The sequence below is a fragment of the Lynx canadensis genome, chromosome D2 (genome assembly GCF_007474595.2).
Source record: "Lynx canadensis isolate LIC74 chromosome D2, mLynCan4.pri.v2, whole genome shotgun sequence".
Classification (NCBI taxonomy): domain Eukaryota; kingdom Metazoa; phylum Chordata; class Mammalia; order Carnivora; family Felidae; genus Lynx; species Lynx canadensis.
The window spans coordinates 1,290,361-1,309,083 of NC_044313.2; the positions used below are offsets into that span (position 1 = coordinate 1,290,361).

Here is an 18,723-nt window from a genome sequence, read left to right on the forward strand (position 1 = left end):
CTACACGGCCCACTTCCTGGCTGGTGCACAGTCAGGCCTTGCTTTGAATGACTGAATGCACCCCTCGTATGTTCCACGCGGGTTGCCTGTGGCCCTTCCCCATGTTAGGCCAGTTTCCGGAACATTCTGTCTTAGTCTCTGTTCTTTCAAGCTATTAGCTTTATGAAGAAGGCACTTTTTCTCTGGCTCGTTATTTTGTTCCTACCGTGTTTTTGTCTCCAAAGTCCCATGTGGCTCTATTTCCAGTGAGATTTATGTCCAAGTCTCGCCTGACGAGGAGAAGTCTGAAGCTTCCCTGCAGCCCCTCAGGCACCGTGGCGGGGACTGGGTTCCAGGCCTGTAGCAGCGAATGACTGTCTCCCACAGGAGGTGTGGACACAGTCAGGATTTGGGGATTTGGCGGTTAAGTCCCTGCCGTCGACTCCCACACCTTCCGTGGACAGAGCTGATGCCACCACTCCCCGTGGACCCAGCCCCGCACCGTGGGCTGCCTCTGCTCCAGCCTCCTGCCCTCATTCCGTGCCCTTCCCTGCCTGGCCTCCTGCTATGTCCCCTCCTCATCACAAACGGGCAGGACACTTGGTATTTCTAGACCCCCCCACCTCACTGGGTTTGGAAAGACTGCAACCTTCACTGCTTTAGTGTAACAAACACACTGATCTTGTGACCGGGATACTGCACACGCCGAGTCTGAGGCTAAGTTCACGGTCTCCTAGTAGGTCCTGATCTGCTTCAGGACCCCTCCGCTCTCCCAGGTGTCCTGGTCCAGACAATATGGCCACCTGCACGGCCCCCTGGCCTGAACTCCGGACCGCCTTTCCTGCCGCTGCCCAGAGCGAGCCACCCTCAGACCCACCTTTACTGGTCATTCTGGTCTCTGTCTAAAACCACCTCTTCTGAGAGGCCCTCCCCGATTTCCAGGTGGGGTGACTGCACCCCAGGTGCCTGCCAGCCTGGCTTCCTCTGGCCCGGCCGCCTTCCTGTTCCTTGGTGTCTCCCTCACTGGGACATGGCGGCTCCCGTGAGGCCTTCCCTTTGAGCTCCTCTCCCTGCAGAGCTGGCTCCCTCCTTCCAGAAGGTTCTTCACCAGAGATGGTCCCGCTTCAGTCTCCCGACAGAGGGCGGGCAGGAGGACAGTCCTGCTTCCATTTGAGTCATTTTATTCTTTACTGTCAAGTCTCCGTTCACACAAGCAGCCTTCGGTGACAAATTAACCGCTGGCCCGAGACCCAGAGTCCTCTGCTCTGGCGGCGACGTTCGCTGGCATCTTTCCAGGCTTCCAGCGACTTTCTCCACCATGACAGCTGCAATCTGCAAAACGAGATGTTTCTCCTCCAGAATTTTGCTGCGCTGGGAACTCCTGGTGAGGGGTGGGCGCTGTGCGCAGGTGGGGTCAGTGCCTCCACGGCCTCTGTGAGACTCCCGCCGTCCAGGCAGGCTTGCAGAAGAGGACAGGGTCCTGTGGCCATCCCTGGACTTCCACCGTGAGCGCAGAATCAAGCCCTCCTCCCTGGGTGCTTCCAGAACATCTGGAACATGCCGAAAACCAGACAGAAGGTGCCAGTCCCGCCTCTGGGTCTGGTTATGCAAATCTGTCCCGTGGGTACATCAGGGACACTAACTGTGGCACGTGTAAAGATTTCAGGATTGATGAGGACGAGGCTATTGACAGTTGTGATCACCGGACTGTGTTTTCCACCCCCCACTTCACGACGACCGAGGTGCGTGGTTCGCGGCCCACATGCAGCGTTTTTGCAGCGAGGCTCCTCTCGATGGGCTGAGCGGACAGACCGGCCGAAGGATCCTGAGTTACTGAACTGGCTGCTGGGGGAGACGGGGGAGCGCAGGCGGGAACTGGAAAGAGGCGTGAGGAATGTGTCACCCACCGGACCTGCGTGGGGCGGGACAGGTGTGGGCGCCCGTGTGATCCCTGGAAACGTGCACACGGCCGGACCCAGCAAACCCACCTGCGAGAGCTTATTCTGCAAGCACCCTCACACGTGCACACAGGGTGCTCCCTGCACGGCACCCCGTCAGCCGAAAATCAGAAGCAGCCAGGATGTGTGGGCCAAACATCGGGCACAGGATCGCGAAGGGGTGCTGGGGCCGCTCCGGAGCCGCACGCGGGACCCCCAGGAGCCTGTGTGCGGTGAAGAGAGAGGACCCGGGGGCGGCACTCTGCCGTCATCTCTGCGTTAGAAAGGGGCCCCGGACGTGCGGCGAGGAGCCTGTAACACGAGGCCTCCGGAGCGGGCACCGGGGCCGTTTCGTCCATTCCTTCCGAATCTTGTACCAAGAGGCACATCATCGTTCCAAAACATAAATGGTGGCAGGGCCCCAGCCCCAGGGCCCTTGCCCGGCAGCGAGAGGGCGTGATCTCCGACCCCGCCGGCCTGGGGCGCTGACAAGCGAGGAGGCGGCCCCCTCCCGCTCCCCTGGGCTGTGGGGATGGGTGGGTTTTGGTAAAACCGCACAGGAAGGCAATGCCGTGGCAACGGGCACAGAGTCGGCACACGAGGCAAGTACCGCTCGGCGATTTCCACGTGGTGCTTCTGCGCATTGGACGAGGAGCACTTTCACCCAGTGAGATGAGGGCCTTGCTGTCCGCGTCCCATCGGACAACCCGTGAGCGGTGTCTGAGGCGGGGTCCTGGGCCTCCAGACGTCTGCACCTTGGCCCTGACTCCACCCACGCCGTGCGCCCGCGCCTCTCGGTGCCGCCCCTGCTGACCTGGTGACTGCCTGACCCCGAGCAGTGCTGACGTCGATGCCGCCGGGCTCCCCTGTGGGCTCCGACTCTCCTGTGGGCCCACAGAGGACGCCTCGCCACGGGAGCGGCCACGTGGTCACTGTGACCGCAGCCGATGGCATCGGAGCGGCAAGCTCATCCTGGGCCCCTCGAGCTGTCCCTCCCTGGCACCGAAGGTGCTGCTACTGTCCCCTTAGTGCGGAGCAGGGACCTGAGGCAGAGGGTAAGCGCCCGGCGTGGGCCACACACTCTTCCTGTAAAGAGTCTGGCCGGAAGTCACGCAGGCTTCGTGGCTGAACCAGCAGACAGCACGCAGATGGGCAGCGTGGCCGAGTCCTAATACCAGTCGGTTGGACACTGAATCTAATTTCGTGTCATTACCACATGGCACGGAATAGTACAGCATTCGTGATTTAACCCGCGCGGGTAACCCAGGCGTTAGGCAACTGGGCCCAACCACCTGATCCCCTCCCCCACCCGCCTCCCGCAAGAACCGTCCCCCTCCAGACCCGCCTCTCTCCAAATCCTTTCTTCTCAACCTCCCCGGATGGGGAGAGGGCAGAGGGCAGACTTATGGCAGAGAGGGGGGCGGTGGGCCGGTGGGATGCCCACCACCCAGGCTTGGCCTGGCACTGAGCTGCCCTGTGACCAGCCCCCCCCACTCCTCCCAGAGGCCCCGGCCCCAGCCTTCCCTATGGGCCTCAAGGACCCCAAGTGCTGATGTCCGGTGGGGCCATCTCGCGCCTCCCACTGTGGTCTCTGGGCCCCACCACCCCTGCGGGCCCGCCCCCGCGTTTCCGACCGCACGTGGAAACAGCAAGCCCGGCCTGTCTCCTTCATCCACATGCCAGACCTGCTACATGTGGGCTCAGTTCCACGGTGACCACTTCAGGGGGAAGGGACATTTCCCAGGATGGTGCCACAGGCTGAGGTCCCTCTGGCGGCCCCGGCACCGACCCGGCACGGTCCCCTCTCTCACCCCAGCCCACCCCCTGCCCCGCTCTTCTCCGAGCTGTCTGTGCACCCCAGCTGCCTGGAGAGAGCCGGCGGGCACTTGGGCAGAGACCCCACCGTGCCCGGCTCCGGGCAGACCCCAGGGCCCAGGAGGGTGTGGAGAAGTGAGAGGGGCAGGGCGTGGGGGGCCCACCTTGCTCTTCTCCTGCTGCAACTCAATCTGGATGTCGGTGAGCTTGGCCCGAAGCTCCTCGTTGGCAGCCTGCAGTGCAGCGAAGGCCTCCGCCTTGTCCCCCTTGCCTCGGCCGCCCGTGCCCTTCTTGGACATGGTGAGGGTGGCCCACGGGGGGCCCGGGGGGGGCCGCTCGTCTAGGCTGGTCTGTCCGCACCACGCTTGGGCAGGTAGCGCCTCACCGTGGATCTGCTACATTTTCTCCATCACCTGCAGGGAGAGCACACCTGGTGAGCAGGCTGGCCTCCTGCGACCCTGGTGGGAGCCTCGAGACCCTGGTGGGAGGCAGGTGACCCTGGTGGGAGCCGCGAGACCCTGGTGGGAGCCGCGAGACCCTGGTGGGAGTCTCGAGACACTGATGGGAGCCAGGCAACTCTGGTGGGAGCTGGGCCGCAGGGGGTGGGACAAGGCTGGCATCTTGTGCCCTGAGGAAGCCATCCCGACCGCACCCGGGGTCCCCAGCCCTAGACCACAGAGGCCCTCGGCCCTGTGCTCAGCAGCTCTGACAGGGACCCCACAAGTAAAGCACTTCTCAGTGCCTGGCACGAACGGGGAGCTGGAGAGGAGTTCTTTCTCTGCCCCTTTGGAAGAAGAGGCTGGGCACCCAACTTCAAGGCCCGAATGTCATACCTGGGTGGGTGGCATCCTGGTGGCGATGGTGGGTGTGAACCAGGAGCTTCTCAGACAGAGGCGTAGAGGCAGGGACCCCCAGACCCCCCAGGGGGCCCAAGAACTCCGCCCCAGAGGACGTACACTCTCACCCTGAGCCAACTTAGGGGGTGAACGCACACCCTCATCCAGCCCACGGAGCAGGGGCGCTGCCCTGGGCCGCCCACCCGCCGCCACCCCGCGGGCCTGCAGCTGCGTCTCCTCGGTGCCCCAGCGCCAAGTGCGGGAAGCAGGCCCCTCAACCAACCGCACAGACGCTATGGGCTCAACAGCAGGAGGCACGGCTGGAGTCCTGCTCCACACTTACTACCCGGGAAGCCCCCTGCACACAGTGGGGACAAGAATGTCACTGGCCCCCGAGGCCTCCTTCCTGCACTACAGACACCAGAACAGTTGTCCAAACAAGTGACCTGGGCCAGAGACGCCCCGTGCCCACCACCCGCTCCAGCTGACAGGCTGGGACAGTCCCTCCCAAACCTGGGATATGACGTCGAAGTTCAGCTTTCACAGTGGGGGCCTGGGCGCGGGCTGGGTTATCGGCACTTCCCGGGGAAGGCTCTCCAGACGGGTCCCCACGGCCTCTGTCCTCCCTCCCGGCTCGGTCCCTGAGGCCCCGAGACACAGAATGAGTACAAAGCCCCAGAGGTGCAGGGGGCCCGGGCGGCACAACGGTGAGAGGCGGCCGCTAGGAGGCGGGGGCCGGTGAGGGAAGGGGCTCACAGTGGGCCTGGGTGCAGAGCCGGAAGAGGGACTCGGGAGGGCAGCAGCCTCCCGAGGAAGGAGAGAAAAGGGCCGACCGAGAGTTTAAAGGTGTTTTGCCGTGTCTCAGAAGAGATGCCAGCAGGCACGTGGTCCCCCCGCCCGAGCCCGGTGGCTGGCCCACGTCTCCCTGCCCACAGCCACCTGTCACGTGAAGAGCTTGTTTGGGGGAGGGGAGGGGAGGGGCTGAGGCCAGGCTCTCGATTTGGGGTGTGTTTTCTAAGTCACCCCTGGGCACCGCTTTGCAGATTTTCCAGCCCGTGTGCAAGGGTCTTCTGCCGGCTTGTGGTGACCTTTCCCACTCTCCCCCCACACCCTCAAGTCTTCAGAGCTGGCGCTGAGACCCGTGGGCTCCTGCTGTGGCTGGTTAGGGCAGGCCTGCACCCCATCCGCGCACCGCCCCTCCGCTGCTGCCACTGCGGTGGTCACGGGCGTCCCGACAGCTGCAGGTGCCTGATGCTTGGGCACCGGGGTGTGTGGAGAGAAGGAGGATAAAAAGTAGCCAACGGAACAGCTGTCTTCCGCCGGCTCTGCTCTGGGAAACAGACGGAGCCGCTTTACAGGGTCCCGGCGGCTCTGACCTGTGTGGCTCCATTTGCGGGTGGGGTCAGCGATGTGGTGTGGCGGGGCTCCATTTGGGTGAGGGGACGTGTAGGAAGTTAAAAGTCTCATCCAAACTGGAGGAAAAGCCCCCCAGTTCCTGCTTGGGGGGCCAGGGGGCCCCAAGAAGGAATTCACACCGGGTCTGGGTGGAATTCACACCTCCAGGCACCTGCCAGCTGCCAACAGGGCCCCTGAAGGCGCATGTGAGGCACCTGCTGTGCCCACACCGGCCCCACTGGTTAGACCAGTTAGACCTGTGCTAGTTCTGGGCCAAAAAGCCTGCAGCTCACACCCTGAGGGCTCAGGCAGGAAAGCAAACCAGGACAAGGGCTGGGGTTCACAAACAAAAGCAGGGACCTGGAGGAGGGCTGGGGGTGCCCCGGCCCCGGCCATCCCTGGCAGGAAACCACCACAAGGAAAGCTGGGTGGGGGTACCTGATGGGGACGGAGGCCCACGGGGGGGGGGGAGCGGTGTGGGGGGAGGCTCCATCCGTTCACGGAGGCCGAGTCCACGGGTCCTGCAGGACCCCAGGCCTAGGAGCTGCCTTGACCCCAAAACCCATCACGCTTGAGAAAATGATGGAAAAAGGACTCTGCTCTTCACACACCCAGTGACAGCATTCTGCCTGCCTCGGTGACATGTCCTGGACGCCTCACCTGGGGTGCGATGCTGGTCCCGGGCACCTGCTGAAGCTCTTAAACGCCCTGGCCCGGGGACATCCTTTGGGACCCGCTGGCCTGGTGCTTTGGGTCAAGGGCTTGGTGTCTTCAGCCCACGGCCCTCTGCGAGCAGAGCCCCTGTGTCCCGGGACCAGTGTCGGCGTGTCCCCCAGACCCGGGCCTCCTGACCACCCTCCCTACGTTCTCTCCAGGCTGTTCTCTGCAGTGACTCCCACGCCACCATTTCAAGACACAGCCTGGCCCTGTGGGCAGAGAGGGTCGAGGGGCCTGGAAAGACAGACAGACGCAGCTTTCCGGACACGGGAAAAGTCATTTCACGGGTGCCTGGGGGGCTCACTCAGTTACGCATCTGACTCTTGATTTCAGCTCAGGTCTTGATCTCAGGGTTCTGAGTTCAAGCCCCACATCGGGCTCCACGCTGGGCATGAAGCCTGCTTGAAAAAAAAAAAAAAAAAAAGAAGAAAGAAGAGGAAGAAAAGTCATCTCAGGCCCCGGCCGCCTTGGGAAAGCAGGAAGAAGGACGAGCAGCCGCCATCAGGCAGGAGGCAACCTAGTCACACGAGGGACGGCTCATCGGAGGCGCGACCCCCAGAGCCGGTCTGGAGGTGAAGTCTGGCCGGACGCGCCCTCCGGGGCGACCTCTGCAGGATCTCAACCCGCCTGGGCACCCAGGCCCCGGCGGAGCTGCCCCAGGCCGGCCTCGTGACCCCGGCCCGGACTCCGTCGCCTCCGGACTTTTGCCGCTGTGCCGCGCCGTCCCGGAGCCCCTGCGCGCAAGCCCCTCGGCGAGCGTTAGCCCCTCGGGTGAACCCCTCCCCGGGTTTGCTGTTCGGGGAGACGCTGCTTTGGGCAGGATCCCGCGGTCTCGTCACTTGCTGCAAACAAAACCCTTCCTCCTCCCGTTCTCTGGCCTGGTTGTGTCTTTTGTGTCCTCGACGCCCCAAGAGGGACCCCAGTCTCGGGTGACAGCCCTGGCCTCCCCCTCGCTCGGTCAAGACCCTGCATGTCTCCCTGCTGCCCGCCCCAGATTCCAGTGAACCCCCAATCTCCTGGACAATTTGCCAAGGCTGCCTTCCACCCCAACAATTCTTTACTCACTGTTCTCTCTAAATGGGTTCATTGTGTGTTACGTGTTTTACCATGAAACCGCGCAGGCCTTTCCTGGATAGACAGCCAGCGTCACCAGGTGTCTAAAGAGGGAGACACCCCGCGCTCGGGTTCCAGACAGACACCTGCCCCACGCCCTGAGGCGGCACGGGCCCCTCCCCTCCCTGCCCCGCGCCCTCCGCCCACCATGCCGTTTGCTCTGCTTGGAACACGCTCCCACACAGCTCAACACAGACTGATTGCTCTGGCCTGGGCTCAGGGCTCCTGCCCGCCGCCCCCCAGCCCCTGGGGGCTGAACTGCTCCTCTCGGTACTGGCCACCCTGCCCCGACAGTTTTCGATGCAGCCAGGGGTCTCGAGCCCTCCCTGACATCTCCCCAAAGGCAGCGTGAGTATCTTTCTCCGACACCGATCTGGGGACACAGTGGTAAACGTGTTGACTTTATTATTTGTGGAAATGAGTGGGAACAGAAGAAACACCCCCCCCCCGCCCCCGGGTCCTCCGAGGGCACCTGGCGGGCCCTGTTCACGCACACCCCAGGCAGGGATTTCGGACGGGCTCCTCCTTCCAGCCCAGGCTGCACCCTCCTCCGGGAGCACTTGATGAGATCACTGCCGAGGCGAAGGAGAGCGGTTTTCCCGCCTTACCCCAAGTCCTACTTGTGCTGATGATATCAGCTTGAAGCCTGCACGGGATGAGGGCTTGGTGGAAGGAAGCATCCGGCCCCCGAGACACCCGCCGTCTATGTTGGGGGACAGGCTCCTGCAGGGGACGGACAAGTGGCACCGAGGGTGTCCAGGGTCCCCTGTTCTGTCTTATGTGCTTCTGTATGCCCCGTGGCTTTGCCCCCCGTGCCCACACCCAGTAAAGCCTTGGCTATAACCATTGTGTCCAGGTCACGGATCCCACATCTTTCCTGTCACCCTGGCAGACAGAAGAGGTGGCTGGAGGGGGACACCAGGCCTTGGGAGGCCCCTGAGCTTTGCTGGATGCTTTCGCCCTAGTGCTCACCCCTGCCTGGGAGAATCACTGGCCTCTGCAAGCGGGGGCTGGGGGTGGAGGGTTTGGTCAGAGCAGGCTGCACCAGCCCCCCACCCACCAGGTCATGGGTGGGTGGGAGTGTCGTCTCCACGGGGCCACGGTCAACACTGCTTGAACCACAGATGTGAACAACCCTGATGGTCAGGCCTCGGGCCTCCTGTCGGCAGAGCTCAGTCACCAGGTCAGCGTGCAGGTGGGGGGCAGGGGTGTGGAGGGACCCAGCAGCAACAGCCCAAGGGGGAGCCAGCTCCCTAAAATGCACAACACTGGGCATTTCAAATATTTTCTGGATTGAATTTGCGCCTCCCCCCCATAAGTGTCACCAACCTGCTCGGGAGACCCAGGTGTGTGGGAGGAAGGGGGGAGCAGGGTCACGTCCAAGCCTCAGGCTCACGCACCGACCCGATGCCCACTGCCTCCAGCCATGCGGGTCACACTTTTTCAGGAAGTCGCTACACGAGTAGATTAACAGTGCAGTCCGCCCACCTTTGTTTCGGGGTCAGGAGCTCCCTCTGCTCTCGCTGTTAGCGGTTGTGTGTTCAGAGGGTTTAGAAGGAGTCAAAGCTCTACAGTCGATGAACGCGCTTGCCCCGACCGCCAACCGGAGCCGCTAACCAGGAAGTGGGTAGGTCAGCGCCGCTCCCCAGCAGGTCCCTGCTGGCCTCCAGGGTTTCTCCCCCGCGGAGCCCAGGCTCCTGTCCTCACTGCACCGTGTAGGGAGAGGGTCCCTGATGGCAGTAAGACCGCCTGCCTGCGAACCGCTCAGGGCAAGGCCCCATTTAATTTGCAAGTCTCCTGGGTCGTAAAGGGGTTTCGACCTTGTAAAGTTGATAGTATCTGACCCAGATCCTTTCCAGGTTAAAGATTTTATCTACGGAGAAGAAAGGATAATCTGATGTTCCTAAGCCTTATTTCCACGGAAATCCAAGGCAGGGGAAAGGGAGGGGGGGTGGGAGACACTTGTCAAATCCACAGGGACCCTCCGAGTACAGCCTGTGCTCCCTGTTGGCAGTCGGACAAGGGCCCGTGTCGGGCAGTGCATCTGGGAGGAGAGTGGGCAAAGGCCGAGGCCACGCGTCGGGCATACGTGGGGTGTCGGTGGGGGGCCCCTCTCCAGGCAGGACCCTCACGGGGAGCCCGGCAGAAGGTGGGCCACCACTCCACACCCCTCTCCCATCAAAACGCACTTGTTCCGGAAAAGAGACACCCAGAGCGCAGTCAACTGGCCGCAGGCACGTCTGGGAGCAAGTGCTGACACAAGAACCGGGTCCACAAGCGGACGGGGAGGCAGTCGCGTCGGTGGGGCAGGAGAGCGACTGGAGCGGGGGTGGGGACAGGCCTCGGGAGGAGGGGAGCAGCACTCGGGGCCTGGGTGCCGGCGGGGAAGAAGCCGACCCCCCGTCGGCACCGACCCTGGGACGGCGGACACACAGGCACGCCGGGGTCTTTCCCACCGACGACCACGGGGCTGCACAAGACCGCGCTGTCGGGACACAGAGGCTGAGGCCTCCGCTCCATCCGGAAGTGTGTCTTCTAGAAGCCAGGCGCAGAGGTCAAGAGTCCAAGCGTGCCACGTGAGGTCACAGGGTGGGACCTTCCCTGACGGCAAGGGCAGGAGCAGACCGCCCCCAGGTGACAACGGCACGGCCCCAGGACACTGACTCCGAAGTGTGTGCACAGGACTCCCGGTGCCACCCGGGGAGCCTGCGCCCGCCTTTGCCCTCCTCGCCCGACAACCACGAACCTGCCTTCCGTCTCTGTCTTGCACGTCAAGAATGTGACAGAAACGCAAGCGTGCGGCAGGGGGCCTTGCGGGGACCCACCGCGTGCAGCCCTGGCTCCCTGTGTTTACCGCGGTGCGGTGTTCCCGGCGCGGACCCGCCGTGGCGGGTGTCACGGCTCGCCCACCGCAGGACGTCCGGGCGTTCGCGGGGTGGCCGCCGCTAACATCGCTGCTGTACAGGTGCACCTGCGGGTGACTGAGGAACAGTCTTCGTTCCTCCGATACAAACGCTCGCCAGCGCCGTTTCTGGGCCGCGTGGTGGCTGAGCGATGAGGTGTCAGAGAAGCCGCCACGCCGCGCTCCGCAGGGGCCGCACCCCCAGCGCGTGCGGGACGCGGCTCCCCTGCTTCCTCGCCCGCATTCGGTGCCACTGTATTCGATTTCAGCATTTTGCCAGGCACGACCTCACCGTGGTTTTCCTTTGCTTTTCCTAATCGTGACTGACACCTGTCCGTGCTCGTCTGCCGTCTGCGCGTCCCCCTCAGTGAAGTGCTACCAGGCTGCTCTCCTGGCCCTTCGGCGAAGGCGGCAGGCTCCTCCAGGCCCTTCCGCCCTCGCCACTGTCTTCCTGGTCCCCGGGTCCCTAGTGGACCTCCTTCTCCACCTTCTTCTTATGTTTGTTCTAGATCCAATATCCAGAGTGCTTCATCGTACTGATGGGAGGGCTAGGAGAAACTGGGTTTACCCTGCCTTCCTGGAGGTGGAAGGCTTTCTCCATCAAAGGAAAAATCTTACGCTTGTGTTTACCTTCGTATAATAATAATGATTATCATAATAATAACAATATAAGTGGTTATAATTTAAGTCACAAGTGTGACTTAAAATTTGCCAGCTCACCTCCCAGGATAGAGGACGCAGATGTTACAGGAGATGATCGTGGGAGCCGACCGCCTGTTTGAGGAAACTGTCCTCACCTGCAGCACTGCCTCTGGGCCTGGCTCCCCCCCAGAAACCTGGGCCAGGGGACCCCCCCCCCCGTCGGCAGATGGCATCTGGTCCCATCACACTGGCTTCCTGCATTCATCACCCCACATACAGGAAGAGTTTAAGCGAAACACTGAAATCTTTTCTATCTTTGTCCTCACGGACAGCTTCTGTGGCTCTCAAACCAGGTAGCCACTGAGCTGCAGCGTGGGGTTGAAAGCTCGGCGTCTGGGGTGCTCCTCCGTGTGTGTGTTAACGCCCGAGCCCATCGGAGGACAGCGGCTGTGGTCTGGGGTCGCCGCTCAGCTCGGGACCCCTCAGGAGGCCTCGGCTGAGGATGGGACCCAGCTCCTGAGCCCCCAGCCCGAGCTGGAGGCCAAGAGCAAAATGGCCTGAAACAAGGCAGTCGCTACGTCGGAGGAGCAGCCCCGGACACCAACCCGAGAGTCAGGTTGCTCCTTCTCGCGGCCCTGGCACAGATGGACAGGAAACAGTTGATCGAAACACGTAACGTGAAGGACGATCTTCAGGTAGGCGAGAAGGCCGACTGACAGACGGAGGGACAAAAGCAGCCTCCCCCACTCTCCCTCCCAGAGCATGCAGCCGGAGTTCCGGTGAGCTTTCCCAGGCCTCCTGGGAGTTCACCTGAGGTCTGGAGGGGGGTTTACCCATTTCCAAAGGGTTTGCGTTTCACTGCCTCAAGCAGACATCAGGCCTGGCCCTTAGCACGGGGCCTCAGCGAGGCCTGCTGTGCCCCGCCTCCCGGGTCCCCTGGTGTCAGGGAAGCGTCACAGGGTCCACTGAGACTCCTCAGCTCACGAGGACCACATATCCAAACAGAAGGCCTCTCTGATCCCACGACTAGTCCTACACTGTGCGTGAACAACAGCGCGGCTCATCAGGGGCCACGGCCCTCCAAGGGCGTTAAGGAAAGACAGGGACTGAGTCAGGACAGACAGCGGTCCAGCACCAGGCCCGCAGCTCAGAAGCGGGGCAGCACGCGTGTGTGACCCGGGACAGCACCGCACGCGGGGAAAAGACCTGCGCGCAGCCGGGGCCCAACGCCCAAGGACAGCGGCTGCACGGCCTCCCTGCCCCATCGCTCTTGGGGAATTTAACGGTGGCAGGACAAGGTCAGTGCCAGCGACCCCGTCCCCGCCAGGAGGGGAATTCGGGAACCACTGTGTTCACGGAACCCACCTCAGAGCGAGGGTTTTGCAAATATAATTTAGGGGAAAACGCTGTAATGGTTGGAATGAGTGTTGGTGTGCAGCAGAGAGAGAGCAGATTGTTTAAGTACAGTCAGCCTATAGTTTTAATTGCGTGTGTGTGTGCGGGGGTCTGATGGAGCCCAGGAATGGGAAGGACAAGGTGACCCTGACCCCACGCCGGGAGGCAGCCGTGTCCACACAGGCACACAGCACAGCCCCGCCCCGCATCGACAGGGGTCTGACTCCCAAAACAGCTCTTCTGGGAAAAAGGAAAGTGCTCAGGACGACGTCTAGAAACACCTACTTCCTGACCTCTCTCCTCGGGGGACAGTTGCTGGGGACGCACGAGCCCCCACGTTCCCGACGCAGACAGCAGGCCACGTAGCAAACAGCCCAGAGACACGAGCAGCTGCGGGTGTGTGGCCGGAGCTCAGCAAGTGCTGCTGCCGCTTGTAACGGGACCTGCATTTTACCCGGAAGGTCCCGGAACCTACTATTGACGCGGCTTACATTTAAGCTTGATTTTGTCTGTCTCGATTAGCCAGTATGTATTGTGTATTTGTCCATTACAAATATACCTACAGTGACGAAGTTCCTTTATTAGTGAGGTTTTGTAGACAATTTACGTGGTTACCATAAATCTGAAATTTTCAGCTCCCTGCCATTTTATCCACGGAAATAATTTGTTGCAGGATGTTTTTTTTGAATACAAGATGTCTTAGAAACCGGACTATTCCATCCCAGCAGAAGAACTGTGTTAATTGAGGAAACAGGGTCCGCGGTCAGGTTGTGAACACCCAGGGAGCACTCCGCCAGGACAGCAAATGCTTGGTCCCCCGATATCGGCCGCATCCTAGTCCTGGAACCTGTGAACGTGTTTCTTTATGCGACAAGGGGGAGGCCAAGACCCCGGGATGGGGTCTGTGGTCCAATCCAGGCCCACGGGACCCCAGGGGCGCCGCCTGAGAAAGACGCGGGCCGAGCCGCTGGCCTGGACGCGGGAGAAGACACCGCAAGCCAGGGGCGAGGGGCCTGCAGGTCCCAAGCATGAGGAAATCGAGCCTGCACTCGATAATGAGCAAGATAATGAGCGCCACTAACGAGCGAGTGAGCAAGGACACGGGCCCCGGAGCCTCCAGACAGGAGAGCCGCCTGCCACGCTCCAGCTCAGCCCCCGCCAGACATCGGGCTGAAGAACCACGACGTAGCGGGTCCGTGCTGCTTTAAGCTCCTAGACTTGTGGCAATTCGCGCCGGCAGCCACAGAAGGTTAATACAGAGACTGGTGCCCGAGGTGGGGCTGGAGCCACGCAGCAGCCCCCCATGGTGACCCCTGCAAGCCAGGCCCGCGTCTCCCCTTCCTTGGCTGCTCCCAGGACGCCGCCCCCATCCCCCGGGCCACAAGCGCGAGCGGGAGACGGGAGGCGCGACAGCAGGAGGAGGGCCCTGGGAACCGGGCACCTCGGGGCCCGTTCGAGACAACCTGGCGGCCACTCCACGTCCGGTCGGAGGGATGGGGCGCTGGGGTGCGTGCCTGACCTCGGGCCTGGAGGGTCTCACGACACCCTGTTCACGCTCAGGGTACACGTGTGTATTTGTCCATTACAACTCGGAGGCCCACGGTTAAACGTGGGTCCTAAAGCCCAGTGGCCGGCCCCAGGGCTGCGGCAGGGAAGGAAAATGGGCCCGCCCAGTGACAGCTGAGACACCCTCAGACCGAGGTGTCCGGAGAGAGCCTGGCAGAGACACGGCAAACTCTGTAACAGAAAACAGTTTCCCTGGTCAAAACCGTGTCCTTTTGCTAAGCAGGAAAAACCCCAACCTCACGACTGAGAAAGATCACCCCATTCAGAAACAGGCCCCACATTCTCTCCCACATACGTCACGTTCCACGGTAAGGAGAAGAACGTCACCTAAAAACACCAGGCGATTAGCTGGCTAATTGTAAAAAAAAAAAAAATAATAATAATAGATGTATGGAATACTGCCCGCCCAATGGAACTCTAAGTGGATTAAAGAGTGCTGAGGATGAAAATCAAAGCAGGGAAAGGAGAAATGAGCATTTCTCAAATCTCTGGAGAGAGAGGCCTTCCTGGGCTTAGAGAAGATAAAAGGAATTCACAAAAGGGAAAGCCGACAGATTCCACCACATTAAAAATTTACGTTTCTTTATTACAGATGGCGTGCAATTAAGCTAAAAATGCACTGAAAGAGTATTTGCAGTAAATCCAATTAAAAAGTTAATATCTTTACTATATTAGAAGACTGTGAAACTCAATAATAAAAACACTAAGATCTCACAAGATAAATGGGTAACTATCAAAAGAGATAATTTACAAAGAAGGGAAAAAGGGGTTTCAAAATCACAAAGAAACCTCCTCTGCTTAAGATGTAGGAAATCGCAAAAGAACGTCTCGCCCATAAACAAAACCCTGTCTTTCCTTGAGCCCATGAAAGAGTTGAGGTCCCAAGGCAACCGAAGCACCAGATTCCAAATGGTGACCAGCCCCCCTGAGGGGCGACGGGCGCATGATCAGGCGGAGCACAGGAGAAAGAAGTGGGAAGAAATCAGCTCCAATTTTAACACAATTCTAAGGGCTGCACGTGGCAGGTCAGTTTGGAATCGCTGGAGTCCAGACACGAGAGAGGTTGAGGGCAGGGCAGAGGCTGGAGGGGCTCCCCCCCCCGGTGCAGATATGCAAGAGGCCGCCTGCCGCCTGGGACAGGTACGGGGCTCTCCCCACCCCCAGAACCCGTCCTGCACACAGAGCAAAAGCCATAAGCCACCGGGACAAGGGCAGCAAAGCCTCTTGTCCGCAGGGTCCCTGGGCTCAGGACGAAAGTAAGATTCCCTCCTTCCTTCCTGCTCCAGGCACTAGGAAAAAATCTCTGCCTCTACGGTCAGAGTCGAAGCCCCAAACACCTGCCCCTGGGGAGGAAGACGGAGGCACTGGGGCTCGGAGTCCCGCACTGAAACAGAGCAGAGCTTGGCCGCTGCGGAGGAAGGCAGGGACCCTTACAAGGCCAACTACCCAAGTTCAGGTGCATATGCCTTGACTGACCTAAGGCTGCACCAGAAGAAACTGAGATCCCCTTTCCTCAAAACAAGCCTCACGCCAAGGAACAAGCAGCCGCAGTCAAGCTGGGAGAGGGGCAAGGCTGCAGAAGGAGCCCCTGCATGGTACGGGGGTGCAGGGGGTGCGGGGGCTAGGTGCAGCAGGAGCACGGAAGAGACCCCCAGCACAGTGTGTGGGCAGCCCGCCATGACGAGTCTCAACCCCGCGCTGGGCTGGCCTAAGGACAGGCTACAAGCCCCTAAGCCGGCTCAACTACTCCCTGCCTTCATTCCAGCCCGCACACCGACACAAGGAGAGATGTGTCCACATCTGTGCTAAATATATTTTCCGGGGGCGCCTGGGTAGCTCAGTCGGTTAAGTGCCCGGCTTCGGCTCAGGTCTTGATCTCGCGGTCCGGGAGTTCGAGCCCCGCGTCGGGCTCTGTGCTGACAGCTCAGAACCTGGAGCCTGTTTCGGATTCTGTGTCTCCCTCTCTCTGACCCTCCCCGTTCATGCTGTGTCTCTCTCTGTCTCAAAAATAAATAAACGTTAATAAAAAAAAATTTTTTTTTAAATATCATTTTCCGCAGATAGATACCTTCTACTGTTCTTCTACAATGTCTGACATTCAACAAAAAAATTACAAGACACAGAAAAAGGGAAACAAAAAACAAAACAAAACAAAAAAACAAGGAAAACCACCCATTGTCAAGCAATCAGAAGAACCAGATTCAGAGATGCTGAGTTGTTGCTGCTACTGGACAGGACATTTAAGTAACGTATATGCCCGAGGGTCTAAAGGAAAAGACGGAGACCCAGCAAGGAAATGGAAACTACAAGAGAGGCTCAAACGCAGTCATTAGAAACAAGGGTCATGACATCAGAGGTGAGAATTAGAGGAACGCACTTGGCAATGGAAGGACTCCGTGAACTTGAAGACAGGACACTGTCTGATGTGAAACCCAGGAGAAGAAAGAAAACAGAGTCTCTAACAGGGCCAGGCAACATCAAGAAGCCTGGAAGAGGTGGGGGTGGACTCCCAGAGTGCAAAGAGAAAACAGGGAGAAGGAAAACATAAAGAAAGGAAACAACAGAGGATTCTTCAAAATTAGTGAAACACAACAACTTACGGACTCGGAGCTCACAGATCCTCAAACGGCAAAGAGAAATGTAGACACGGGAGTCAAACTGACGAAAACCATAACTAAAGAAACAACCTGGAACAGAATGAAGGGAGGAGAGCACACGACACGCAGAGGGACGAGGCGAGAACTAGCTAGAAGATGATGGGGCCGTGGCTCAAAGAGCCAGAAAGACAAAACAAAACAAAAACACCCATGAAACCCGAATTCTAGACTCGGCAAAAATACCTCGTGGGGATGAAGGAGCCGACCACCTCACGTCCATTAACACGGCCACCATAAGAAGTTTTTTTAAGTAAATATTTTTTAAAACCCAGAAAAGAACAAATGAGGACATGGGTAAATTGGAACCCTTGTGCACCGTTGGTGGGGACGTACAATGGTGCGTTTTCCTCACGCAGTTAAACACCATGTGGCCCAGCAATTCTCCTCCCGGGGATGTGCCACACGAACGCACCGCGAAGGTCACTGCAGCGTTACTCGTAACGGCCAGAAAGTGGGAACAGCACCAATGTCCACCAACTGGTAGACGGACAATAAAACACGGCATAGCCATACGATGGCCCACCACCCAGCAGTGAGTAGGAATACGGTAGCAGTACAGGCTAGTATAGACGCGCCTGGAAAGCGTGGCCCTACATGAAAGAGGCCAGACAGAAAAGGTCACATGCTCTATGATTACATTGTGTGAAATGGCCAGAAAAGGCAAACCTATAGAAAAAGCAAGCAGATGAGTGGTTGCTGCAGGCTTAGGACAGGGGAAGTGAGAAGTGACGGCTAATGGTCCAGGGCTTCTATCTGGGGTGACAGAAATGTTCTAAATCTGTGGTGATAGCTGCAAAATTCTGTGAATACACTAAAACCCCGTGAATTCACACTTTAAGTGGGTGACTTACATATTATTAAATCTGTTACCAAAAAGAAGGAGAAATAGACTTTTGCAGAAGAACAAGAGTTGAAAGGATTTATTGGCAAAAGATCTGTGCTACAAAAAAATGTTGGAGGCAGTTCTACAGGCAGAAGAGATGTTCTCAAGCTGGAAACTGATGCACACAGAGAATGGAAGCACGCTCACAGTGGTGACGATGAGGGTGTGGAGAGCAGGCTCTTTTCTTAGTTTTCATCCCTTTAAATTTTTTTTAACGTTTATTTATTTTTGAGAGGGAGAGAGAGAGACAGAGCACGAGCAGGGAAGGGGCAGAGAGAGAGGCAGCCACAGAATCCAAAGCAGGCTCCAGGCTCCTAGCTGTCAACACAGAGCCGGACATGGGACTCGAACTCACAAACTGCAAGATCATGACCTGAGCTGAAGTCGGTCACTTAACCGACTGAGCCACCCAGGCACCCCTATTTTTCATCCCTTTAAAAGATAACAAATGAGCTAAAGCAAAACCAGGAAGTGCAAGTGTAGAGCACAGCGAACACAGAATTAAAATACCTGAAAACGATACAAAAAAATGGGAAAGAAAATGAAAATGAAAGTCATTAATTACATGAGAACTGGCAGAATATCAAGAAGGACTGATGAGCTAAAGACGATGTTTAGCCCCTAACATGAGAATCAACAATTACCCTGCAAGAGAAGGGCAATGAATAAGCAATAGGTGAACAGGGTCCTAAAAATACTCACTCCCTCAGAAGTCAAGAAAAGAGGACCAAGGAAGAGATGACACAAATGGAAAATAAAGAGCAAAAAGCTAGATTCGAATCCAGCCATATCATTAAATACAACAAGCAGATGGGCTAAAAAACACAATTTAAAGGCAGGCACTTCCAGATGATATTTTTTTAAAAAGGCAAGCACCAACTTTACA

General features: G+C 58.8%; 1 protein-coding gene across 7 annotated transcripts in view; it reads right to left on the minus strand.

The window, feature by feature from the left end:
- JAKMIP3 (Janus kinase and microtubule interacting protein 3) overlaps nt 1–18,723 on the minus strand; it is a 113,166-nt gene that overhangs the window by 61,158 nt on the left and 33,285 nt on the right. For all 7 annotated transcript variants that reach the window (XM_030334102.2, XM_030334101.2, XM_030334100.2 and 4 more), the window contains exon 2: nt 3,896–4,144. In XM_030334102.2, coding sequence (XP_030189962.1) covers nt 3,896–4,030 — 135 coding nt within the window. In that variant the 5' untranslated portion in view covers nt 4,031–4,144. The remainder of the gene's footprint in view (nt 1–3,895; nt 4,145–18,723) is intronic.